Source organism: Rhinopithecus roxellana, chromosome 4 (genome assembly GCF_007565055.1).
Source record: "Rhinopithecus roxellana isolate Shanxi Qingling chromosome 4, ASM756505v1, whole genome shotgun sequence".
NCBI lineage: Eukaryota > Metazoa > Chordata > Mammalia > Primates > Cercopithecidae > Rhinopithecus > Rhinopithecus roxellana.
In genome coordinates, this window is record NC_044552.1 from 12,538,764 (window position 1) to 12,565,486 (window position 26,723).

Below are 26,723 nucleotides of genomic sequence, written 5' to 3' on the forward strand. Positions count from 1 at the left end.
TACACTGGATTCAAATCTAGCTTAACCACTTAACTAGCTGTGTGACCTTAGGCAAGTCTTTTAAAATATTTTAACCTCAGTTTCCCATCTGTAAGCTGGGAAGTTTGTTATGAGGCTTGAGATAACAAACGTACTATACCAGGCACATCACCGTGTGTTTGCCGGGTAATGGTAACTATTGTGAACCACAGACCTGATATTTTTATAAAATACACAAGTTAAATTTAATAATCATGTAAATGTTACCTGCCACATACTAAGCTAAATGAAATCTTGCTTTGCAATCGCTTCCCAGAAAAGTGTTTAGACTATCTATGCTATGAGTCACTCGAGCTCTGGACCTGTTTTCTCAGACTCTCCCTTGCCTCTCGCATCCAATTCTTAGCTAAAGCTGTCACTCCACCTTGGCAATACCTACTTTCCCATCCACCGCCCTCACCCTGGTTCAGACTTTCATTCCCTCCCTCCTTCACTGATGCAATGGCTTCCTTAAGCCAATGCCTAAAGAGTCCAGAAGCTCAGTGATGATCGTCTAACTTCCCCGCTCCTCCAATGGAGGAGACTTTCAATGGCTTCAGTGAAAACCTGCACCAGCTTCCCTCTGCCTATCCAAATCCCTCTCCAGGGCATTCAAGGTCTCGAATGCCTTGGTCAAAGAGGATGCCTCCTCCTTTCATCTTACTGCCTCCCTGCTCAGAGGGAATGTTCAAAAAGGAGATCACTCCACAGGCTTCGCAGACTTTTCTCAAGCTCATCTCTCCCCCTGGAAGGCTCTCTGCCCACCCATCTTGACACAGCTGAAATACTCCAAAGTCTAGTTCGACACCACTTCCTTTATAAAGTCTTCCCAGTGCCCCCACGACAGATGTTCTCGCACCTCCTTGTGAAGTCTCTGAAGTCATGTACACACCTCCTGCGCATTCCGCTTTTGTGTGCTAGTCTTCGTGTACTTATCTTCCTTGGAAGGGCCTACGCTCCTTTCAAGGCTATGGATTTCCACCTTGATCTCCCCTAACCCAACACAGAATGCAGCCGATGCTCAGTAAACACTTGCTGAATGAAGGAATTAATGGAATTTGAGATACTTTCATGGTGTAATGACAGGCCTGTCCATTCTAAAAGTCAGGCTGTGAAGGCACAGGGAAACCAAGGTGAGGATCCTTGGGTCCTCAGGCCAACCCAGCCATAAGTGAATTCTGGGATCTTGGGCACGTCCGCAGCTTCCTGTCTCTGAAGTGTGCATATGGGGTTTCTGCCTAGGCTAAGTGATCCTTAGGGGCCCCCTGCTCTAACATTCAGGCAAATGGACCTGTTTGTCTCATGGCAAGAAATAAGCTTCTCTTAAAACCTAATTTAAGACTAACTTTAAAACGTTTATGAAATAATGATCACATGTATCTCAGTTTTGAAATCATGAGATCTGAAGAAAAATAAGCATTAATATTATAACCACATATTTCTGAAGCTTAATGACTATTTTCTGCTTTTAATCCTCCCACAAATCCACCCTTTGATGGGTGAAAGATCTAACTGTGAGACTTTGTTACTTTGACAACAAATTTCACTACACATTTGTAATTTGTTTTAATGACAGGAATAAGTCTAGAGTAATTCTGCTGTAATTGAAAACAGTATTACTATAACATCCTATCCAAGAAGAATCCAAAATTTACATTTCAAGACATGTACATGTCTATTATTTCATTATCAAGGTTGTAACATTTACCAAAGGTTAACAAAATTAAGTAGTTGCAGATTCAATTCAATCTAAAATAAAGACACAAAGAACAGGCGGGTGGTAGGGGAAAAAAAGGGGATTACGATACAGTGAGATCTAACACTGTCCTAAAAATGGGTAAGTGCTGTTCGTGGAAAGGACAGAGAGAGAGAGCTGTTTTAAAGTCATTTTCAAAGGAAAACTAAGAGTTGGGCCCTCTACACATTCAAATTACTTTATTTAGGGACGGGCTAAATACAAAACACTCAGCTCAAAAATCACCAATCTATTAATGATTCAGCCATAAATAGCAGTTTTTGAAATAAATGAGTTTAAAGTCAACCAATAGTTTTTATACTAGTTTTGGAGCTTAAAAAAAAAAAGAAAGAAAAAAAAGAAGAAAACCACAAAAACCTTTATTTAGAAAATCTTCGGGTCAGAAAAATACTTATGAAATTCTTAATCATCATTCACTTAGCAGAGGGCAGTGGCTCCCTTGGGCATAGAGGTCACCCTGCTTCTACAAAGTGCATGCCACAGCCAAACTTATCCCTCCACACAAAACCAGAATGCCACCAGAAAAACTGCTACATGCCCTGTCTTCAGTCAGTCGCTATTATTTGAAAACGCAGCAGTCAGCATTTGTGGGCTATTTTGTAGTCAGTAACACCACTGCAGGCTGGGACAGGCCCGGGAGGAAACTCCATTGCCACGATCCCCAGAAAGAATGACCGCCTCCCACCTCAAGCCCTGAGCCTGACGCCCTGCCGCCGGGCACAGCAACGTTAATGAGGAGAGAAAACATCCTTCCTCAAAGTCAGGTAATTTTTCACTTGGGTCTCTTTCCCCTTCCCAGAGACAGGAGACTTGATAAGTTTTTTAAGTAAGCTTTAAGTTGGAAAAACAGAACACAAGAAGTGATACTACACAATGGAAAAACATGGAGCCTGCCCAAAATTAAATGTTTCAGTGAGGAATCCTAATAAAACATGTATCTTGATGCAGTTCATTAACCAATTAATGTATTAAAGTTTTACTTCTCTACAAAAGGTATAAGAAACCAAGGGAGTGAAATATTCGATTAATAGTACTGATTATTATCTATTTAAAAGATAAGAAATCCAGGCTGGCAAAAGCATAGTTATAAATCATAATCAAAATAAATACTTGGTTCATAAAAATGCCAAAAAGAGCTGCTAAAGAATCCTTCACATTCCATCTGACTTGGATTTAAACTATGTGTAACCCGCACATTTAAAGGATAGATGTGCGTCTCAAATCCTGGAGGACTGCGAGAGAAAATTTAAATTTCAGATTTAAATGGCTGGCAAAATTTTAAAACAAATGTAATGAAAACCCAACTTTTCATTCCTCCTATTGCTTGGCACATTTTCCCTGGAAATCCCCAGACACATTTTGTTCAGGAAACAAAGAACTCCAAGATTGAGACAATTCTTTGCTAACTCAAAAAAAAAAAAAAAAAAAAAAGGAAAATAGATTTTCAGTATGCTCCAGAAATAAACGAATCCAAGCAGAAAACAGGTTGCAACTCGAGTAGTCCCCGCCTTCAAAACTGCTTACAAAACAAAACTGCCCTGGAGCGCATTCAGGTTGCTCCTCCCAGGCCTAGGGCCACAACGCCTGGTAAATAACGTCCCGACGCTCAGCCTCTTTCCCAAAAGCCCAACCTGGGAAGAACTAGCAGGGGGCGGGGAGGTGGGGGGCGCTGCAAAACGCGCACCGCCCACGTGGGCATCCAGAGTCCAGCTCCCGAGACCCGGGACAGGGTCTCTCCCCACCCACCCAAATGACGCCCTCGGTCTGTTTCCGCGAGGATCAAGAGAAGCTGACCCTCTCAGCGGGGGGTCTTCCCGGGGCACCTAGGCCAGGACGGGCCCCCAGCGTCGTCCTCCCCCCGCACACTCCCCTGCCCACACATTCTGGATCAAAGCAGACATGCGGCTGGCGCTCTGCGCTCCAAGGCACACTGGGGTCTTTCATCCGGTGTTTTGAAAAAGGAGGAAACAAAAGGCTCAGAGGCAGGGCCACAGGTGCGCTCGCCCGCGGGGGCTGCGGCGCGGATGACCGAGGGGAACAGGCAAGTCCCCGCCGAACTTCGAGCGCCGGGCCCGGCAGCCACTCCGGCGGGCAAGTTTCGTTTGCCAAACAGGGGAAGCCGAAGTGGGGCCTCCTCGGGGCAGGACCCCGCGCCGCCCGGACGTGCAGCCTTCATACAAACGTCCTCGGGTGGCCATGGAGTCCAGGAACCGCCGCAGTCGTGGTCTCGGGGTTACCGGGAATTGGGGGTGAGCGGGTAAAGACTGCGGAGTCCCGAGCACCACTCGGCCACCAGATAGGGCCGGGGCCCCGCTCCTTTCCTCTTTTACATTGATTACCGTTGGAGAGGTTGGGTTTTGTGGTCGCAGGCCCACCTCGCCTGACCTCCCATTCGCGGGCTGGGACAAAGGCGACTGCAGCCGGGTCCGGCAGGCAGGGGACAGCCCCGCGCTGGCCCGACGCCCCCTCTGACCACCCGCCCGGGCTCGCGGGAGGTGAGAAAGGTGGGACCGAGTCCCCGCTCGCAGGACAGGGCCAACCTGTCCCTGCACGCGTCAGGACACCGGGTCCTGCTCCCAGCGCGGCCGGGAAGCTCTTTCGGGACCTGGGGCAAAAAACCTTTCCACCTTCGGGACTCGAGTCTCCCCGTCGCCCAGAGGAGGACGGTCCCTCCTCGTCCCGCGGGCCCCGCAGCCCGCGCTCTCCGGGCAGGTACCCACCAGTAGCCGTCCGAGTTCTGGTCGGTGATCACGCCGCGCCGCGAGTAGTAGATCCTGCTGGTGCCCCCGCCGCCGCTGGTCACCTCGTAGCGCAGGTCGGGGCCAGATTCCGCGCGGGTCATGCGGCCCAGAGTGTTGATCCGCGGGTGGGAGCCTCCGTTGCAGCTCATGTCGGCGGGCAATCGGGAGAGCGGCTCAGCGCCGAGGCATAAGCGAGGCGGGCCGGCGCGGAGAAGGCGGAGGGGGCCAAGGACAGGCGGACGGCCGGGGAACCGGGCGCGAGTGCGGGGGGGCTCACGAGGTCGCTGCTCGCTACCTGGGCCCTCCAGAGGCCGCTACGAGCGCGGAGACGGCGACGGGCCGGGGGCAGGAGCGGGAGGAAGAGCTGTGGCTCGAAGGGCTGCGAGGGCGCAGAGGAGCTGCGTCGGGGCTGGGTGTTGGTGTTGGTCGGCGGCGGCGCGAGTCTCCTCCCCGCTGGCACCGGGCGCCGAGGCCACACCTGGCCGGTTTCTTCCCAGGGCGGGGTGCGGCCGCCGCGCCTTCCCCGCCCCCCCGCGGGTGTCACCGACGCGCTCCGACCGCCCCTCCCCACCTGCGCCAGCCGCCCGCCGCCCGCGGCTCCGCCCTGCGCCACCGAGGCCTGAGTAACGCCGGGCGAGGCGGGGTCCCCGCGACCCGAGCGCCCTGGGCGCGGCCACTGCGGGGAGGACTTGCGCTTGCGGGGGCCGCTGTCCTCTGCGCTGGGGCCGCTCGGGCGGGGAATGCTTGGCCTGGCTTTTGAGGATTTCCTTGGTCCCCGGGCGGAGATAGCTGGAATGGAGGGGCCTCTCGATTGGAGAGTTACTGGTCAAATATTTACTTTTGTTCATCGCTGGAAACGCTACCTACCACGCATTGACTAGAACCACAGTGAGGAGGGAACGTTTTAGATGATAGAGTTTTGTTTGGGGGCTTGTTCTGTTTTGTTTTATTCCAGGTATTCAGGAAATTGCCTCAGAAGTCCGATTTCTGATGTGTAAACCCTTTTTTTTTACAGAAAACCACGACTTCCTGGAAAAGTCTTCACCGTAAATATTAATCTCTTTGGCATAAAGAGGAAAACACTACAGCTATTTTTTCATGGGATAACATAAAAATATAAGTTCCAATTTATTTTATCTTTTCCCTTTTGGATGCTCTTTTTAAACGAGGAGTAAAGATTTCAACTCCAGGTCCAGTTTCCAAAGTTTGTACCAGAACCTTGCGGATGCTTGTCTCTCGCGCCCTTCTCCGCAGACCCAACCCTCTCCGGAACTCAGAGCTGTTCACCCAAGTCAGCGGCGGAGGCCTCCTGGACTTGAGCCTGAGGGTGGCAAAGAACCCTAGACAGAGACCAGCTTGGTACCGATGAGTGACGCGGAGCTTGAACATTCCAGCGACTTGCTCCAGAGCCACTCCCAGTGAAGAGGCTGAGTGTTAACTACACCGTAGGCTCCACGAACCGAACCAGGTTTGGATACAGACCCAGTCACACCATCCATGAAAAGCTGTTTCTATAATATGGAAAACTGTTCAATGACGCTTTAGTAAAAGCCACTTAAAGAACTTTCTAATAAATTTTTCATCTTTCCAAACAATGCCGCTAATTACCTTCTGATACAATGAGTTTCCAAAATGTTTATGAACTGAAAACAAAAATAAAAAACTACATTTTCATGTTGTAAAGAGAGTCGGCGAGACTTTCTAAAATTTGTCATATTATAGCATTTCTCATGACACCTTGACCCTTTAAGGCATAATTTTTGACAAAATGTCTTGTTCTTTTTCTTTTTACAGCTGAACGTCTTAAATTCAAGGAGTAAACACATATAATGAGATGAAAGTTTATCACTGTTAGCGCAACCAATAATTTGCATCGTAGTCTCAATTTCCTCGAATCTTTAATAAAAGCAAAGTGGGCAAGTGTTTAAATGATTATGCAGATTGAGTACCCCTTATCCAAAATGCTTGGGACCAGAAATATTTTGGATTCTGGATTTTCTCGGATTTTTGGAATATTTGCATAGATGTAATGAAAGATCTTTGGGGATGGAACTCAAGCCTAAAAAGGAAAGTTATTAATGTTTTCTATATACCTTATACACATAGCCTGAAGGGAATTTTATACAATATTTTAGATCATTTTGTGCATGAAACAAAGTTTTGTCTGCATTTTGACTACAAGGCATCACATGAGGTCAGGTGTGGAATTCGCCACTTGTGGTCATCATGTCAGTGCTCAGAAAGTTTGGATTTGGGAGCATTTTGGATTTCAGATTTTCAGATTAGGGATGCTCAACCTGTACAAACACTGATGTATAGACAAGACAGTGGTTTTTCTCAAACAGAGTCAATGGCTGGAAGTCAGCCTCTGCACAAACAGCCCATAATATCCATTGGTGGAGGAGAGAAGTACATGCGTGGAGGGAAGTGCATAAGGTACAAAATTTCATTTAGGATGCTTTCCCTCTGTGCATCTCATTAGTTCAGCAAATAGTTATAACCTAGGATATGGAAATACTCTACAACATACAAAGATAATTAGGGTCCAGTCACTGCCTTAAACGTGTTATAGTAAAACTTTGATTTAAGAAATTCAGGGGCCCGTGTGGTGGCTCACACCTGTAATCCCAGCACTTTGGGAGGCCAAGGCGGGCGGATCACCTGAGGTCAGGAGTTCGAGACCAGCCTGGCCAACATGATGCAACCCCATCTCTACTAAAAATACAAAAATTAGCTGGATGTGGTGGCAGGCGCCTGTAATCCCAGCTACTTGGGAGGCTGAGACACGAGTATCACTTGCGGGAGGTGGAGATTGTATTGAGCAGAGATAGCGTCATTGTACTCCAGCCTGGGTGACAGATCAAGACTCCGTCTCAAAAAAAAAACAAAAACAAAAAAAACAAATCTGGGATTATTCTTCTCTAATGTGTAATAAAAAGGCCACACAATTGCACGGTAGAATTATCCTTTAAAAAAAATCTATAAACCACCCCCCAGTGGTAACAAAAGCTCTTCTTAGCCAAGGGGCCCCTATGGGTCATAGGAACCAGGATCCACACAGACCCAAACACCACCCAGACTCATAAAACTGTTCAATTTGCAGGCAAAACAGAGGAGGAGGTGAAGAGCCCACATCACCAATCACACCTCTGGCTGCGTTGCTTCCTCACCCACCTTACTGCTTCCTGGGCTTCTCCAGGCATCCCGAAGAACACGAATGGCTTCCAGCTACCAAACTTGCCTGCTCTCATTTATCTTTCTCTAAGGGTGATAAAGAAAGATAAGAGGATAAAATAAATAGATTGACATGCCCGACAGATGGAAACCCCACACCTCAACACACACACATGCACATGCACGCACATACATCAGTTATATAGGCTGGCTCATCACACAATGAAGAGCTAGGGTAACTTGCCCATAGTTACCATCTTAGCGCTACAATTTACTTGGACAAGAGCTCAATTTCTTCATGCGTTATAATGGAAATAACACTTGTTCTGCCAACCTTCCAAATCCACAGTGAGGTCAAATGAGATAAAATACGTGCACATTCTTGAACACTGTGAAACATATAAAGTTCCTAAGGTACCACCTGTTAAGCCAAAAGTTCTTTGCTGGATGTGAAATTTCAACTGTTAATGTTCCTGTCTTTATCCCACGTGTAAATCAGTAAACCTCCCTCTTGGAGACATTTAACATGCATTCATTGAAAAAACAGCTATTGAACATCTACGACGTTACACAACAGATTCAATGCTAGACACATGAAGATGAATAAGGCATGACTCTTTTTCTGCAGGATATCAAAGTCTGCAGTAGTAAAACAAATAACTACAACACAACATTAAGTATGCTGTAATGAAGGTATATTTATAGAATTTTGGAAGCACAGCAAAGAGGTTTAAAAGTAGCTTGTTTTCCTACAACTTGGTTTAAAAAATCAGAATTCAAAGTCTGGCAGAGTCTTCACTGGCTGACCTAAGGTCAGCTATTTTTTCCCTGCCACTCATAGATAGCTCCTCTTGTGCTGATAGAAACAGATCACTGACAGGCAACTTTCTCTCTGGCTGACCTTAGAAATGACCTTGCAGTTAGGAAAGAGGAATCAGTCATATCCAGAGCAGATTTTTAAAAGAAAACAGACACTTTGATTTCAGTGAGATTAAGAAGAATCGTTTACTTGCTCAAAATCCCATGGGAACTCTCTATACCTTTGTGTTAGTAAATGATATCTCTTTGTCACAAGAAGATTTATAGCTCATGAGTTAAAATAACTGTTCTGCCTTACAGAGGAGTAGTTTTGGGGTTTTTGTTTTGTTTTGTTTGAGACAGTCTCACTCTGTCACCCAGGCTGGAGTGCAGTGACACGATCTTGGCTCGCTACAATCTCTGCCTTCTGAGCTCAAGTGATCCTCCTGCCTCAGCCTCCCCAGTAGCTGAGACTATAGGCGCATACCACCACACTGGACTAATTTTTGTATTTTTTGTAGATACAGGGTTTCACCATGTTGCCCAAGCTGGTCTGGAACTCCTGGGCCGAGCAATCCACCAACCTTGGCCTCCCAAAGTGCTGGGATTATAGGCATGAGCCACAGTGTCCGGCCAAGGAGTAGTATTTTAATAAAAACTAGATAATTAATAAATCAAAATTACAGGTAGAAGCTAGGATTGGAACCATAATGTGAAGGAAAAGAAAATGCCTATTAAAATGGCAGACAATTAAAATCTTAATAATAAAATGTATATGTATATTTTACTCCTTCTTTTCTCTTCCATTTGTCTGAATAAATTAGAATCCTCCAGAAATAATGAATCTAGGATCTGAATTATCACAAAAATAAGATTGATCTCTCCTAATTAAAATTGTTGAAATGATTTAAAGCTGTCATTGAAGAAAGCTGTTTGACAAAGCCCATTTCAAAAATAGGAAAATGTTTGTAAAATATATACACCAACCCCAAACTATCTTTGGTTTACTTGGTTTAAGTGTCCTTCAGGAACAGGGGAGTTTTTCTGTTTGCAGTGATTTTTCGTTTTTGCTGGGGGAGGGTACTTAACTTTGTGGAAATTTAAGTAGAGCAGGAGCTGGGGGAAATCATCTTTAGTTTCAACTGACTCTTCTCATCTAGGGTCCAAAAAAGTTTGGGGATTTTTTGTTTTGTTTTGTTTTTGTTAGTTTTTTTTTTTTTTTTTTTTTTTTTTTTTTTGTCAGAAGCTTCGTAAGATCACAGGGAAGAAACCCTATTAAAACTCCTCATCTTATCCTACCTTATCCTACACCGGCCAAGAAAAGTCAGGCCATGAGAAAGAACCTGCATTACTTGCCAAGGCCCAAGTCTGTAAAGGGAAATCCCAGATTGGAGCTGAGAGCTCACTCAGCAAATCAATTAATAGGCTTGTTGAGAAGGATGTACCCAAAGTTAGGATTTTTTTTTCCTTCTGCTTATAAAAGTGTATGTATTTGCTGTAAAATACTCAGAAAAGGCAGAAGGGAATGGAGAGAAGCAACGAAAATTACCAACCAGACAAGGTGATCGTGCTAGATATTTTTGGAAGGTTCCTTCCAGTTTTTTCCCCTAATGAAGTTTTTACCAAACCGACAAATGTCAGGTTATATACAAGTTTCTATTCAGCTTTTTTTTTTTTTTTTTTTTTTTTTTTTTGAGGCAGAGTATCGCTCTGTCACCCTGGCTGGAGTGCAGTGGTGTGATCTCAGCTCACTGCAACCTCCCCCTCCCAGGTTCAAGCGATTCTTCTGCCTCAGCCTCCCAAAGTGGCTGGGACTATAGGCTCCCGCCACCACTCCCGGCTAATTTTTGTATTTTTAGTAGAGACGGAGTTTCACTATATTGTCCAGGCTGCTCTCAAACTCCTGACCTCAGGTGATCCACCTGCCTCAGCCTCCCAAAGTGCTGGGATTACAGGTGTGAGCCACCGCGCCCGGCCTCACCTTCTTAATGGAACATAGTATCATGAGCATTTTCCAACCTTGTGTAAATGTCTTGTTAGCATTGCTCTTAAAGGTGCATAATATTTTCTGGTGGCATTTGATTTTTTAAAAAGGCTCTGAAAGTGACAAGGTACAGATCCTGGAGCTTTTTTTTTTTTTTTTTTTTCTTTTTTGAGACAGGGTTTTGCCATGTTGTCCTGACTGGTCTCAAACTCCTGAGCTCAGGCGATACCACCTACGTGCTGGAACTACAGGCATGAGCCACCACACCCAGCCGGTCCTGGAGCTTTCCATGCGAGTGACCCACCCTTGTCCTAGAACTTTTCACATCAACGGCAAATAGCATTCACTATAGATGGGAAACAGGACGGGGTGAGGCAGTGGTAATCACTCAGTGGCGGGAGTTACAACCACCACCAAATGATGTTTAGGAAAACAATCCAGTCCTGTGGGATGCAGACAATTCCTTGTAGAATCTTTCCAGCAATCCTTTCTTAGCCCTCAATGAAGGGCGGGCTGCAAATGTCAGAAACAGGAGAGTTTCCCCCTGAAACTTTGAGAAATTCACCAGCCATTCATACTTAGGAAACTCGAAGAAAACCGAGCTACTTCTACTTTCTTTAACCAGCTCCTCGCAATTTAATAAATTAACCTCCAAATGAGAAAGCTTCCCTTCAGCAACAGCTGGATTCAGGAAAAAGTCATGCAGATCAGGAGAACAGCCCCAGCGATTGTTTCTTCTCCAATAATAAGTTAATATACGTGACAGCAGATTTAACCTGATTCAATTTGTGCATTTTTTACTAATTTGCAGAATTTTAATCTGAAACATTTAAACCATGCTGGCTTGAGACAGAAGCATTTCCAATATAGGAAAAAGTTATAGCACAGTTCCACAGCAGTTTCAACAAACCCGTGAAGCAGTTCTGTCTTGCAAAGGTGGGTGTGGAGCTGCACACTTCACTCTCGTTAAACCTGTCCGACGGCTCCTTGAGTTTTAACTGCTTAGCAGTTTGGCTTCGGGTGGAAATGACCAAAGCAACTCCAAGTCCTTTTCCACCAAGGCACACAGAAGAAACGTCACCGTCATCTCTAAACAAGTTTTTATTTTGCTTTACTAAGGAAAAAATAATCTCATGATCTAAAATTGGAATTTCTGTGTTCTTAAAACAAAAATCAATATTTCATATGTCTCTAAGACAATAGAAAATATACAAAGGAGGCTTTTGAAAACCTCTAACTACAGAGGGACTTGTCTTTAGAAAAGGAACTTACATTAATATAAAATATATCTTGATCCCAGAGTTATTAAAAATGTTACAAAAATGAGTGTGTTTATATAAACATAGATGTGGAAAGAAGGCAAAATATATTGTAAAGTTGTTTAAAAAGCAATTTTTAAACCATATATGTAGTATGGTCAGACTTTTTTTACACTGAAAATTATATGTTAGAAGAGACAGATAAAGTGATCTTGAGGCATAGGGGTTATCACTGGAAGATAGATATACAGGATTATTTGTTAGGGTATGCCTTTCTAATCACAGATTTTAAAAATAAAGATATGTGATTTTGTTGGGAAAAGGTAATTTCCTTTTCCTTACCAAATTGAGGTATTGGGATCTCACTAATATCTCAGTCTTTAAAATCTGATATCACTATGAGAAAAATAATTGTAATTCAATTCATTTTAACAGCACCTTACAGGGTGTTTTGGGGTTTTCTTCACAGATATTTTATTGTAGTAAAATATAAATAACATACAATTTATCTTTTTAATCATTTTTAAGTGTACAGTTCAGTGATCTTAAGTACATTCACATTGTTGTGCAATCATCACCATGATCCACTTCTAGAACTTTTTTGTCATCTCAAATAGAAGCTGTCCCCATTAAACACGAACTCCCAGCTAGACACGATGGCACACACCTGTAATCTCAGCACTTTGGGAGGCTGAGGCGGGCAAATCACTTGAGCTCAGGAGTTCGAGACCAGCCTGGATGACACGGCAAAACCCTGTCTCTACAGAAATACAGGTGTGCACCTGCAGTCCCGGCTACTTGGGAGGCTGAGGTGGGAGGATCACTTAAGCCTCGGAGGAGGTGGTTGCAGTGAGCCGTGACTACACTCCAGCCTGGGTGACAGAGTGAGACCCTGTCTCAAAAACAAAAACCACAAACTCCCCATTCCCCAACTTCAACCACCCCTGGTAAGCCATTCTACTTTCTGTCTCTATATATTTGACTACTCCAGGGACCTCATATGAATGCGGAATCACATAGTATTTGTGCTTTTGTGTCTGGCTCATTTCACTTAGCATAACGTCCTCAAGGTTGATCCTTGTTATATCACGTGTCAGAATTTCTCTCCTTTTTAAGGCTAACATTTCACTGTATGAATATACCACATTTTGTTTACCAGTCATCAGTTGATGGACATTTGGATTGCTTCCACTTTTTAGCTGTTATAAATAACACTGCTATGTTGTTTTTAAGTAGTAAAATTACTATAAACTTTTCCTTTTTTTTTCTTTTTTTTGAGACAGAATCTCGCTCTTGTTGCCCAGGCTGGAGTGCAATGACACGATCTTGGCTCACTGCAACCTCCACCTCCCAGGTTCAAGCGACTCTCCTGCCTCAGCCTCCCTAGTATCTGGGATTACAGGCACGTGCAACCACGCCAGGCTAATTTATTTATTTATTTATTTATTTTTGTATTTTTAGTAGAGATGGGGTTTTACCATGTTGGCCAGGCTGGTCTTGAACTCCTAACCTCAGGTGATCCACCCACCTTGGCCTCCCACAGGGCTGGGATTACAGGCCTGAACCACCGCGCCCGGCCTTAACTCTCTCTTTCATTACAATTTCCCAATCACCCAGTGTTAAGAACTGTCTTTTTTTCCCCCCTTTTGCTTAGTAGTCTGTTACCATTATTAATTTATCCTTACACTCTCCCCAAGCTGAGTAAAGATTTTCTCACTATATTCATATCAGTTATTCTATCAATTTCATTGCTTGAAGCAATCTTTCCTGGCACCTTCTGGCTGGCTCCAATCTGAACTAGTTGCTCTCCAGACCTGACCTGCTTCTCAGCTGCTGAGGTGGGGTCTCCTTCACCATCATCCCCTCTGCCTGCTGCGTGTTGGTTGGATCCTCTCTTTCCTGGGTCCAGTGTCTTTTGCTTTCTTGGTTTACTCCTTCACTGGGGTGGCACGCAACTTCCACTGACATGGGAGGTAAAGTTTTTGAGAATCTGTGTGTTTGAAAGTGTCTTTATTCCACTACAAACTTCACTGATCATCTGGCCAGATGTCAAATTTAAGTTTGGAAAGAATGGTCCCTCAGACTATTGGAACCATTGCTCCATTATCTGCTGTTTGCAGAGGTGCTGTTGAGAAGCCCAAAGCCGCTCTGGTCCTTTGTACCTTTTATAAAACCTTCAGTAGTGAGGATGATCCATCACTTTTAGAACGTAAATTTGGAGGCGTTCAACCTAGATACACCTCTTGTTCAGTGCCCAGTGCAGGAGAAATAGAGTATATTATTATTCTCAGAGAGTTGCTGTAGCCAAGACAAAGGCTCAGAAGATGATACTGCTTGTCCCCGTCATTTTCTCCACTGCCCCTTCCTCTTCACATGTTGAAGGTATTTTTTTTCTCACTGGAGGAGGATAAATAAACTTTCTATTATGCTGAAAGAGCAGGATTAAGCTTATCTTCTGAGCTCTCAAATCCTCTGAGACAGTCTTCATTCTTCACATATTGGAAGTCACCCATCAGGTTGTCTTCAAATCAAACATAACATAGCCCTTTCCACCTTCACAACCCTAGAATCCCTTCTGCTGTTTGGGTGTTTTTTGGAGTTGCCCATCTTTTAACTAAATGAACCTCACTGCCCCAAGCCAGGCACATCATCTTAATAATAAATCACAACTCTCATTGAAGGCTGACTGTGTGCCAGACGCTGTAAATGCTAATTGCACCACGTTTCATCTTGGTTAATCCTAAAACCCCACTAGTGCCGTGACCCAGCTGGGGTTCAGGGAAGGCTATTGACTTGCCATGAGCTGGTTAGTGCAAAGCTGGGATTCAAATTCAGTTCTTCTCACTCCAAAGAACCAAGCTCTGAACAGTTTTGCTAGGTTGCCTTGGTCAGAAAATATACAATGGGTGGGTAGTTAGTGGTTCTTATCTAATCCCAGTCCGCAGGAGGCAAACGCACCAAAAGATTGACAGTGATGATCTCTGGGTATTGGAATAACATTTTCTCTTTTATCCTTTTCTTTATTTTCCAAATTTTCATCTCTGCCATAACTTTCTTGATAGAAAAAATAAAATAAAGACATTTGAGTTACAATAACTTTATCATTAGAAAAATAAAAACAATAGACTCCATGGCTGTAATGTTTAACTCAGACTCAGTGTCTCCATTGTTGTTTGGTCTGGAATAAGCTGAAAATTCCTCCAGGCAGGAGTGCTGTCCTTCATGACACTGATTATCCTGCCAGGCCCTGGATGACAAACTCTAATAATATATCTACTCCATTCCTCTGCCTACTCAGCCTGCAATTCTATCTGAAAAGTCATCAGATCTGTCTGTGTCCCACAAGACCTGCGACAGTTTCCCACAACCCCTACTCCACTCAGATGTGCAGAACTGGATTAATCATACGTCACGGCTCATGACACACTCCTCATCGTCCCTGCATTCCCCATCACCCTATTTGTAAAACAAGATAAAGAACATCCACCAGCTCACCACCCAAAATGAGTGTAATTTACATCCATCTGCTCAGCTGAGCAAACTCTCCGGGATATTGAGTTTTCGGCTTACTATTCACTTCCTGTTAAGTATATGTGTGTTTTCTAGTTTTATCATAAATATACCTATTCTGGAAAACTTTGTTGTTTCGTTTTAGTTGTTTTTAACATTGTGAACGGAGCTTAATGTATGTAATTCTTGGACTTAACTTGCTTTTTTTGTTTGTTTGTTTTTGAAATAGGGTCTTTCTCTGTCACCCAGGCTGGAGTGCAGTGGTGCTATCTCAGCTCACTGCAACCTCTACCTCCTGGATTCAAGTGATTCTCATGCCTCAACCTCCTGAGAAGCTGGGATTACAGGCACCCGCCACCACATTCAGCTAATTTCTTTATTTTTAGTAGAGTCAGGTTTAATTACGTTGGCCAGGCTGGTCTCAAACTCCTGACCTCAAGTGATCTGCCTGCCTCGGCCTCCCAAAGTGGATTACAGGCATGAGCCACTGTGCCCAGCTTTAACTTTCTCACTATTATATTTTTCAGATTCATTCACTTTGTTGCATGTCACTATAAGACCATCTGCTGTTTAATGATTTAATAACTTTCCATTGTATGAATGTATTACATTGGATTTATCTTTTCTGCTGTTGATGGACAGTTGGTTGATTTATACATTTTTGCTATTACAAAAAGGTCTGCTCTGAACATCTTTATATATGTCTCCTGGTTTTTCTTGTTGGTATACCCAAGGATGGAAGGTTAGACCATAGAATATATGAATTTTCACATAGAGTATGAAAGATATATACTCCCCAGCCTGGCAGGCCACTCCCTCCACAGCCGAATCCCAATACCCAATCCCAGGTGCCTTCCTGCCTCTGTGCTTTGGTTCTTGCCCTCTCCCACTGCAGTGCCCTTCTCTCTTCTCCATGCACGGTTAGATTCGCCTTTTGCTCTTCATGACACCCTTTCATGTCACCAAAGCCCATAGTTCATTTAAAAAAAAATTCATCCCACCATCTATCCATTTATCCTTCCCTTCATTACATTCAAAACATTCAGCAAATGTTTTCCTTTTATTGAGTACTTATGAGTCAAGCACTGTGCTAGATTCTATGGAAGCAAAAATAAGTTAGTCATACTTCCCATCCTGGAGGGATTTACAGTCTAATAGAATAAATACCAGCTGCCATTTAGTTTGCACATATTATACACTAGCTATAGTATGAAGCATTTAATATATTTTGTCATAAATTACCTTCACAATAACACAATATGAGAGGTATTATAATTATAATCTTGATTTTACTGATGATAAAACAGAGGCTTAGTGGGGTCAGGTTATCTATCCATGGTTACTTGCGTGGCAATCAGCAGAGTCAGGAATGAGAGTCTATAAAAATCTGCTCTGATGTCCGCCCTGGGAACACACTTCCTCTCACCATACTACTTACCTTCCTCTCCCTCTCTCTCTCTACCTTCCCCTCTCTGCTGTCTCTGAGTTCACGGCATTTGGCAATTGTTCGTGTACTATATGTTTTCTCCTTGCATTTCTTAACTCGTTATGTAACTTGTGTGCACTTATTTTATATTTCTTCAGTTAGATTTGTAAATGCTGGGCCGGGCGCGGTGGCTCACACCTATAATCCCAGCACGTTGGGAGGCCAAGGCAGGCGGATCACAAGGTCAAGAGATCAAGACCATCCTGGCCAACATGGTGAAACCCCATCTCTACTAAAAGTACAAAAAAATTAGCTGGGCATGGTGGTGCGCACCTGTAGTCCCAACTACTTGGGAGGCTGAGGGAGGAGAATCGCTGGAACCCGGGAGGCAGAGGTTTCAGTGAGCCGAGATCGCACCACTGCACTCCAGCCTGGTGACAGAGTAAGACTCTATCTCAAAAAAGAAAAAAAAAAAAAGATTTGTAAATGCCGTGAGACAAAGGGAGTTAGGAAAATATGAAATCAAGAATATTGTGCCTTGTGCAGAGTAGGATTCATATGTATGTTCCATTTATAACAAGTTTGGGATGTCAACACCTCAATATTTTATAGAGCTAGGAGGAAGTCATCCATGAGTTAAACACAGATCACCAGCACTCCCAAACAGTGACCCCAAACTTCTAAATTACGAGGACCATATTGTTATCCAAAACTGCGAATATGCTTCTAAGCAAAGAAAATCTTCTGACAATAACCAATGGAGGAAACACTATGTATTATTAGTATTATTTTTAAAACTGTCATGAATTTAGCAATGCCTTTGAGCAAATTCGTATTTTATTGATTAGAATTACACATCCCCATGTTTTTGAATAGTACGTGTAGGTGTAAAATATTGTGTATGTAGTCTATAGATAATGCTTGCAATCCCACGATTTTAAATGTCCCATCAGGAATCCATGTCCTACAGACTAGGAATCACTGATCTATGAGGTTGCTATCCCTGAGCTGAGAGTGCACAAGCTGAGCTCACTTGTAAAGGATCATGCTTCCCTTCTGAGTCCAGAATTCTTTTGCAGGAAGTAATCTTAGTTTAGGGCAGAGCTCTGACATGTATCTGTCTTCTCTATTCAATAAGAATACAAAAGGGGGAGGGTTTCCCCTCACTGATTATGCAATATAATTACTACGGCTGTGAATGGGATTAACAGTCATGGGTTCAGTGTGATGAATTTAAACACAACTCAGAGAGTTCACTTTTAATGTCTCTTTCCTCTTCCCAGTTTAGATCTCAGAGAAATTTGCACTAACAGGGGTGAGTTCAGTCAAAGCTGGCTATATGCAAACTATCAACTGGAAACAGAATGCTGGCCATGAAAAGAAGAGGACTTTCTCCTCGCTGTGCCCTTTGTTAAAACTTTTTTGGTAACTCATCTTTGGTTTTTTTTTGTTTTTTGTTTTTTTTGAAACGTGGTCTCTTTGTCACCCACGCACCACCCTGGAGTGGTCTTGGCTCACTGCAACCTCTGCTTCCTGGGTCCAAGTGATTCTTGTGCCTCACCCACCCAAGTGGCTGAGATTACAGGCATGTGCCACCACACCCAGCTAATTTTTGTATTTTTAGTAGAGACGGGGTTTCACCGTGTTGGCCAGCCCCTTATCAAACTCCTGGCCTCAGGTGATTCTCCCACCTCGGCCTCCCAAAGTGCTGGGATTACAGACATGAGCCACCACACCTGGCCTCATATTTGTTTTTTATTGAAAGTCAAGGCTATATAGTCTGGGTAGAGAATGTTGCTGAGTGAACCTGGAAGAAATCATCTGAAGCAAGCACTATATGATTTATTGCATAACACAAAAAGGATATGTAGTATTTTGTTCATACATCTACCTAATGCTTCCTTAAGGGTGCCTCAGACCCTTCTGCCATAAGCCTTAAAAATGAAAGGCAACATACAAAGGTAGAATATGATGCTCACCATCATAGTAGAACTAACAGGAAAGGCGACAGCTTAAAAAGGAGTGAGTATTATTCCAAGAAAGAAACAGGCCCATACACAAACAACTGCAAATACGTTGTGGTGACTTAACTAAAAAATTAGACTTGATTTAAAAAGTAATAATGATCTGTATTCATTTCCGTCTAAACAGTCCAGAGTTCTACCAGTTTATTTCAGAGAAACATGTACAATACTATTGCCCTCATTCCAAAATATATACAGAGCTCTTATCACGTGCATGGCATAATGAAAAGCAGCAATATACTATTTTAAGGAATTAGGTGCCTCTTGTAGTCTAAAGGTCAGACCTATAAATACTGTTCTCTATTTGGGCTTCCAAATTTCTCTCTGGTCTGAAGAACAGATCTCTCCCTCGAGAAGTTCAGCCTCTCAAACAATGTCAGGCACATAATAGGACTCAGGAAAGATGTGTTGAATGAATGAATGAGTGAAAGAATGAATGAATGAGCTCATAAACAGGGTGCCTGTCACTTCAGCAAACAAATGTCTCAACACAGAACCACAAGCAGTGGTGTCTGCCTGTAGGCCCAGCTACTCGGGAGACTGAAGTGGGAGGATTGCCTGAGGCCAGGAGTTTGAGGCTATAGTGCACTATGATTGCACTTGTGAATAGCCACTGCACTCCAGCCTGAGACATATTTTAAAAAGAAAAAGATGTATAAACACAGACATTCCATCCTCATTCAGGAAAACCTCAGAATGGAACTTCAGGCAGATAATGAAAAGCCACACATTCTACCAGTTGCTTTAACTACATGGTTTCCCCTTCCAAACCTGGATTTCTTATGGTCTTTACATCAAAAGTAGAAGTGAAAGGGGATTCTCCATGGTTGTGTGCGCCTTTTGAATGTTAAATAGTCAATCATTTTAAGGCAGTGTGTACAGGGGTGACTGATTCTGTAGAGTGGGATTTGTTGAGCAAGGTTTGTATGAGGAGCCCAAGGCAAGGATAGCGTGGGGTAGAGAAGGATGTCTACTGAGGGTAGAAATAGGAAAGGAGAAATCAATGCAGGAAAAACAGGAGCTCTGTGTGTGTGTATGTGCACATTCCACACGTGCATAAAAGTAAAATATGCAAATATATATGGCTTGAATCGGATCCACAAATGCACTAAAATGCACCAGCTACCAAAGAGATGTTCACAGCGCCTCTCAGTCAAACGATTAAACAAATAGACTGACAGCATCTGTGGGAAAGATGTTTTAGCCTTTGAGCTCTACAGCTTTATATCAAGCTGGTCCAACCACTCTAAGGCACTAAGAGAAAAGATGAAAAAAGTAGCATTCTTTATCCTTATAATTGAGATAAAAATACTAACAGGAAGGCTTTGTGTCCACAGGAACAAACTTAAACTGGTTAACTTGAAAAGGAAACATTCAAAAATAGATAATATTAATATATGGTGTTAGAATTAGGGTAGTCGTGGCCAGGCACAATGGCTCACGCCTGTAATCCCAGCATTTTGGGAGGCCAAGGCAGGCGGATTACTTGAGGCCAGGAGTTTGAGACCAGCCTGCCCAACATGGTGAAACCCCGTCTCGGCCGGGCGCGGTGGCTCAAGCCTGTAATCCCAGCACTTTGGGAGGCCGAGACGGGCGGATCACAAGGTCAGGAGATCGAGACCATCCTGGCAAACACAGTGAAACCCCGTCTCTACTAAAAAATGCAAAAAACTCGCTGGGCGAAGTGGCGGGCGCCTGTAGTCCCAGCTACTCGGGAGGCTGAGGCAGGAGAATGGCGTGAACCTGGGAGGCGGAGCTTGCAGTGAGCTGAGATCCGGCCACTGCACTCCAGCCTGGGCGACAGAGCGAGACTCCATCTCAAAAAAAAAAAAAAAAGAAACCCCATCTCTACTAAAAATACAAAAATTAGCCAGGTGTGGTGGTATGCACCTGTAATTCCAGCTACTCAAGAGACTGAGGCACAAGAATCACTTGAACCTGGGAGGCGGAGGTTGCAGTGAGCCAAGATCGAACCACTGCACTCCAGTCTGGTGACAGAGTGAGACTCTGCCTCAAAAAAAAAAAAAAAAAAGAAGAAGAAGAAGAATTAGGATAATGGTTACATTGGGTGGGGAGTGACTGAAAGGGTCCAAATAGGGGACTTCTGGGATGACAGTAATGTTTTGTTTCTTGACCTGGGGACATGGTGTGTTGATGAGTGAGAAAATTCATCCCACTCTGTACTTAATGATCTGTATATATTTCTATACGAATATCGCACTTTAGTTCACTCAAAATGCCTACATAGACATTTGTTTTGTTTTGTTTTGTTTTGTTTTGTTTTGTTTTGTTTTGTTTTGAGATAGGGTCTCACTCTGTCACCCAAAGGAGTGCAGTGGCACAATCACAGCTCACTGCAGCCTCAAACTCTCTGAGCTCAGGTGATCCCTCCTACCTCAGCCTCCCAAGGAGCTGGGACTACAGGTGCCTGCCAGCACATCTGGCTAATTTTTGTATTTTTTGTAGAGATAGGCTTTTGCCATATGGCCCAGGCTGGTCTCAAACTCCTGGACTCAAGTGATCCTCCCAATTTGGCCTCCCAAAGTGCTTGGATTACAGGCGTGAGCCACCACGCCCAGTGCTATCTAGAAATTTCAAGATTATTTCGCTGGCAATTGAATCTCTATAAAAACATAAGCAATTTCAAAACTTGTATATATATATATTCTTTAACAAGAGTGGTAATGGATAGAATTCTAGCAATGAAGAGAAAGAGAGCCTAATCATAAGTCAAGTGTTTGGAGCTACCAAGGGAGATGAGACGTTAATCCTACATAATTATTAAAGGAAATATTGGGCTACACTTAGTATAGAGCCCAAACTGATGGGCCAGATAAAAGTCTAGGCTCTCTGCAGGTCATACAGTCATCTAGCCTGTACTTTCCTAATTGTTTTCTTCTCTGGTATTACTAAAGGCTTATTAACCTGCTGGTAAACAATGAACACAGATTAGTGGTCATTAATCAAGGTCACGGGTCACCTAATAGGGATGGCTCAGTGAGTAGTTTCTGTTGGTCTTATGCAGTACCTGATGGACTGTCAGGGATGACCAGGTCCAATATGGCTCTGTCACAACCCTATTCTCTCAGGAGGAAATGCTCCTTCCTCTCACTTTCCACCTCACCCTTTATGGATAAAGGAGGTCAATACACCGTGGGCCCGCCGGGGTCCTGTGTTCTTACCCCGTCAGATTTTGACTCCTGCCTCTCACGTGAGGCATTCCACCAAGGATCCCCTCCCTCACTGACATGAGCAGACAGGAACATGAGGGCTATTGGTTCCCAAGCTCCTCACCATCAATGTTGCCTTTTCCCCCTGTTGTCTCCAACTTTGAGAATTGGGAGCTTGGGCATAGTGGCTCATTTCTATAATCCCAGCACTTTGGGAGGTCAAGGTGGGAGGCTTCCTTGAGCTCAGGAGTTTGAGGCCAGCCTGGGCAACGCAGTGAGACTCCATCTCTGTAAAATTAGATTAATAAAAATAAAAAATAAAAAGAATTGGGAGAAGTGACTGGTAATTTATCTTTATGAAAAGAAAATCCCCCAAAGTATTCTTAATCATTTATCATATTCAGAGGTAAAAAAATCTGTCAGCATCACGATGACTGGTGGAATTTTCAGGTCGAGGGTATGAGCATTCCACAGAAATGTACTTACTCCCACTTTAACAGGGACAGGTACAGCTCTATCCCTATGAAATATCAGGATTCTGTGCAAGGTTGCACAAGTAAAAAGGAGTTTTGATGCTTTTAAGAAGTTTTAAGGGTCCCAGCAGCTTAGGGGTGGTAAGAATTGCAGCCAGTGCAGCTCTGCAGAGGCCCTCGCAGTGCCATCCTGGAACACTGCCTCTGCCAGGAAGCCGGGGAAAAGGAGCAGTTCAGTTCAAGAAACAGTCATGGAGAGACTGGCAGGATGGTATCCAAACCTGCTCCTGCAGATGCTGGAACTGATTTTAAAATATGCAGACAATAAAAGTGAGAAAGTGTAAACAAAAGGGAAAGGAGGAGCAAAACTACGAAATCAGACTCACCTGCAGAAAATGAAGATGCTAAAACCAGAAGAGGCCAGACTTTGGTGAAGCAGGAGAGAAAGCAGGCAAATCTGGTGAGTATCCTCAACCGAGTACCCTCGATTATCTCAGCATTGCCTTCTTGCAGAAGCCAGAAGAGCCATTTTACAAACTATTTTTTAAATGCAAGTTTTTAGTAGTTCTAGAAACACACTTGTAAGAAGCAGGAAACCTACCCCATCCCTTAAAAAAAAATTGTTTTGGATAAGTGTAAATACTTTTTTAAAGAAATAAGGTCATGGCCTGGCATTAGATTTCTTTTTCTTTTATTTAACGCCCCTTCCCCACCCTGGTTGTATATTTTTCTATATACATCATACATTTTTCAATTTAGCTATTCATAGAATAAGTGGAAATCAAATTAAGGGAGATATTGACTATAGTCTGCGGATGTGGGAGGGGAGGTGGTGGAAGCTGTGCTGGCAGTTTCCAACTTCCCATAACGAGAAGCACGATCAGACTGGGTATGGTGGTGCGTGTCTCTAATCCCAGACCTTTGGGAGGCCGAGGCTGGTGGATCACTTGAGCCCAGGGGTTTGGGACCAGCCTGGGCAGCAAAGAGAAATCCTGTCTCTACTAAAAATAGAGAAATTAGCCGGGCATGGTGGTGCATGCCTATAGTCCCAGCTACTCAAGAGAATCACCCGAGCCCGGGACACAGAGGTTGCAGTGAGCTGAGATGCACCAGGTCGCTGCATTCCAGCCTGGGCCACAGAGGGAAACCCTGTTTCAAAAAAAAAAAAAAAAAAGTAGCACAATCAAATGGCAATTTCAAGTCGTGATCATGCAATTAACTTGTAAACATTTTATACTGCTTAGCTTTGTTCCCTTGTCTTTTACTAAAATTATTTATAAAACTATTCCCTGATCTCGGTTCCCTGACGGACTTCGGTGTCCTCCGTGGCACCTTCGTTCCTGGTAATCCAATTTTTCCTAATAATTTTATCAATGTGTTGTGAAAGATTGGACAGGTTTGAGCATGTAGTATCTATATTAAATCGTGAATTAGTCAAATTTTAGACCAAACAAATTTTCAATGTTTTAAGATAATGGCATTTGAAAACCTCTTTCTAAAAAAAAAATTTGTCTCCAAATTGTAAGCTAAAAAGTCAATAGAATAACTGTTTGGAAAAGAATTACAGTTGCATAGCTTTTTATATTTTCAGTACTTGCCGTTAAGAACTACATACAGGGTTTCTGCAGAGGCTGTGTCAGAAACCAAGGCAGCGGGAGTCCGGTTTGGGATTGCTAGCCTGTGTGTGTGAGTCTGAGTATGTGAGCAGCTGTGGCGCCCCAGGTCCTCGTCAGCATATCATCCCGGCAGGAGATAAACTACATTCAGTTAAGTCTGCAAGACTGGAAGGAATTGGGGTGATAAGAAATTGATTCACTGTTGGCGGGGCATGGTGGTTCTCACCTGTAATTCCAGCACTTTGGAAGGCTGAGGTGGGCAGACCACCTGAGGTCAGGAGTTTGAGACCAGCCTGACCAACATGGAGAAACCCCGTCTCTACCAAAAATGCAAAGTTAGCCAGGCGTGGTGGCGCATGCCTGCAATCTCAGCTACTTGGGAGGCAGAGGCAGGAGAATCACTTGAACCCCTGGAGGTGGAGGTTTGCAGTGAGCTGAGATCATGCCATTGCACTCTAGCCTGGGCAACAAGAGCAAAACTCCGTCTCAAAAAAAATAAAAAATAATTTTAAAAAATTGATTCAGTTTCAAAGTTTATTAAAGTCAAAATATCTAAACAAATCAGTGGCAGTTCTGTGGTAGAGATTCAAGGAGATGAAATGACACAAATCATTTGGGAATTGATTCAAGAGAAACTCATTTTTCCCTATGTGGAACTGGATCTACATAGCTATGATTTAGGCATAGAGAATCGTGATACCACCAACCACCAGGTCACCACAGATGCTGCAGAAGCTATAAAAAAGTATAACATTGGTGTCAAGTATGCCACTATCATCCCTGATGAGAAAAGAGTTGAGGAGTTCAAGTTGAAACAAACGTGGAAATCACCAAATGGCACCATCCAAAATATTATTCTGGGTGGCACAGTCTTCAGAGAAGCCATTATCTGCAAAAATATCCCCTGGCTTGTGAGTGGATGGGTAAAACCCACCATTGTAGGTCGTCATGCTTATGGGGATCAATACAGAGCAACTTATTTTGTTGTTCCTGGGCCTGGAAAAGTAGAGCTAACCTACACACTGAGTGACAGCACCCAAAAGGTGACATACCTGGTACATAACTTGGAAGAGGATGATAGTGTTGCCATGGGGATGTATAATCAAGATAAGTCAATTAAAGATTTTGCACACAGTTCCTTCCAAATGGCTCTAAGGGTTGGTCTTTGTATCTGAGCACTAAAACACTGTTTTGAAGAAATATGATGGACGTTTTAAAGACATCTTTTAGGAGATATATGACAAGCAGTACAAGTCCCAATTTGAAGCCCAAAAGATCTTGTATGAGCATAGGCTCATCGATGACATGGTGGTCCAAGCTATGAAATCAGAAGGAGGCTTCATCTGGGCCTGTAAAAACTATGATGGTGACATGCAGTCAGACTCTGTGGCTCAAGGGTATGTCTCTCTTGGCATGATGACCAGTGTGCTGGTGTGTCCACATGGCAAGACAGTAGAAGCAGAGGCTGCCCACTGGACTGTAACCCGTCACTACCACATGTCCCAGAAGGGCCAGGACACGTCCACCAATCCCATTGCTTCCATTTTTGCCTGGACCAGAGGGTTGGCCCTCAGGGCAAAGATTGATAGCAATAAAGAGCTTGCCTTCTTTGCAAATGCTTTGGAAGAAGTCTGTATTGAGACAATTGAGGCTGGTTTCATGACCGAGGACTTGGCTGCTTGCATTAAAGGTTTACTCAGTGCGCAATGTTCTGACTACTTGAATATGTTTGAGTTCATGGACAAACTTGGAGAAAACTTGAAGATCAAACTGGCTCAGGTCAAACTTGAAATTCATACCTGGGCTGAGGAGGATAAGTGTCTTTTGGCAACTAGGTCTACAGGCTTACATTTTTCTGTGTCACACTCAAGGCTAAAGGCAAAATCTATTTTGTAATTTGTTTAGAAGCCAGAATTTATCTTTTCTATAAGTTTATAGTCTTTTTCTTATATATAGTTATTGCCACCTTTGTGAGTGTGGCAAGGGACTTTAAATTTTATTTTCTGCTAGCAGCCTAGGAATTCGGTTAGTACTCATTTGTATTCACTATCACTGTTTCTCATGTTCTATTATAAATGACCAAAATCAAGAGTGCTCAAAAGGGTAAATGATAGCCACAGTATTGTTCCCTAGAATATGCATAAAGTAGAAATTCATTCCCTTCTTCTCCTGTCCATGACCTTGGGCACGGGGAGGTTTTGTTGTTAAAGATGTTCCATTATGTGATATAGAATTGTACATTAAACTTGCACACGACTGGAACAAACTATGAGTGCAACTAAAATGTGTTGAAGATACTGCAGTCATTTTTGTAAAGAGCTTGCTGAATGTTTCCAATAGACTAAATATTTTTCAGGCCACAGGAGAGTTTGGAATCTGGGATAAATACTACTTGGAGGTTTGGAAAAAATAAAAGAACTATATACAAATGAATCATTAGGTCTATTTACTGATCACAAAAAAAAAGTAAAATATCAATTAAGGTAGGAAAAAAGTCTAAAAACAGTAGGTATGGCAGAAAGAGCACTGGATTTTTAGACAGGTAGACAGGACTCCCAACCCAGAGAAGTTCTGTGATTTGTGCGACATTGCAGAGCAAATGTTATATGGCAAAGCCAAGACTTGACCCATGCCTTCAGGTTCTCAGCCCTGCTGTTACCATTACCCAACACGGCCGCTCAGAGGTAACTCTTCATCCTACAGCTATGCGTGCCTTGCAAAGCTAAAGAGCCAGAAATGGGTTCAACTCCAGATTTTCTCATTCACTAGATTGC

General features: G+C 43.4%; 1 protein-coding gene and 1 pseudogene across 3 annotated transcripts in view; one reads left to right on the forward strand and one right to left on the reverse strand.

Annotated features, from left to right (window-relative positions):
* DSP (desmoplakin) overlaps positions 1 to 5,146 on the reverse strand; it is a 46,816-nt gene extending 41,670 nt beyond the window's left edge. For all 3 annotated transcript variants that reach the window (XM_030928797.1, XM_030928796.1, XM_030928795.1), the window contains exon 1: positions 4,495 to 5,146. In XM_030928797.1, the coding sequence (XP_030784657.1) occupies positions 4,495 to 4,664 (170 nt within the window). In that variant the 5' untranslated portion in view covers positions 4,665 to 5,146. The remainder of the gene's footprint in view (positions 1 to 4,494) is intronic.
* Positions 5,147 to 22,584: 17,438 nt separating this feature from the next.
* On the forward strand, positions 22,585 to 25,845 carry LOC104676836 (annotated as a pseudogene).
* The last annotated feature ends 878 nt before the right edge of the window (positions 25,846 to 26,723 follow it).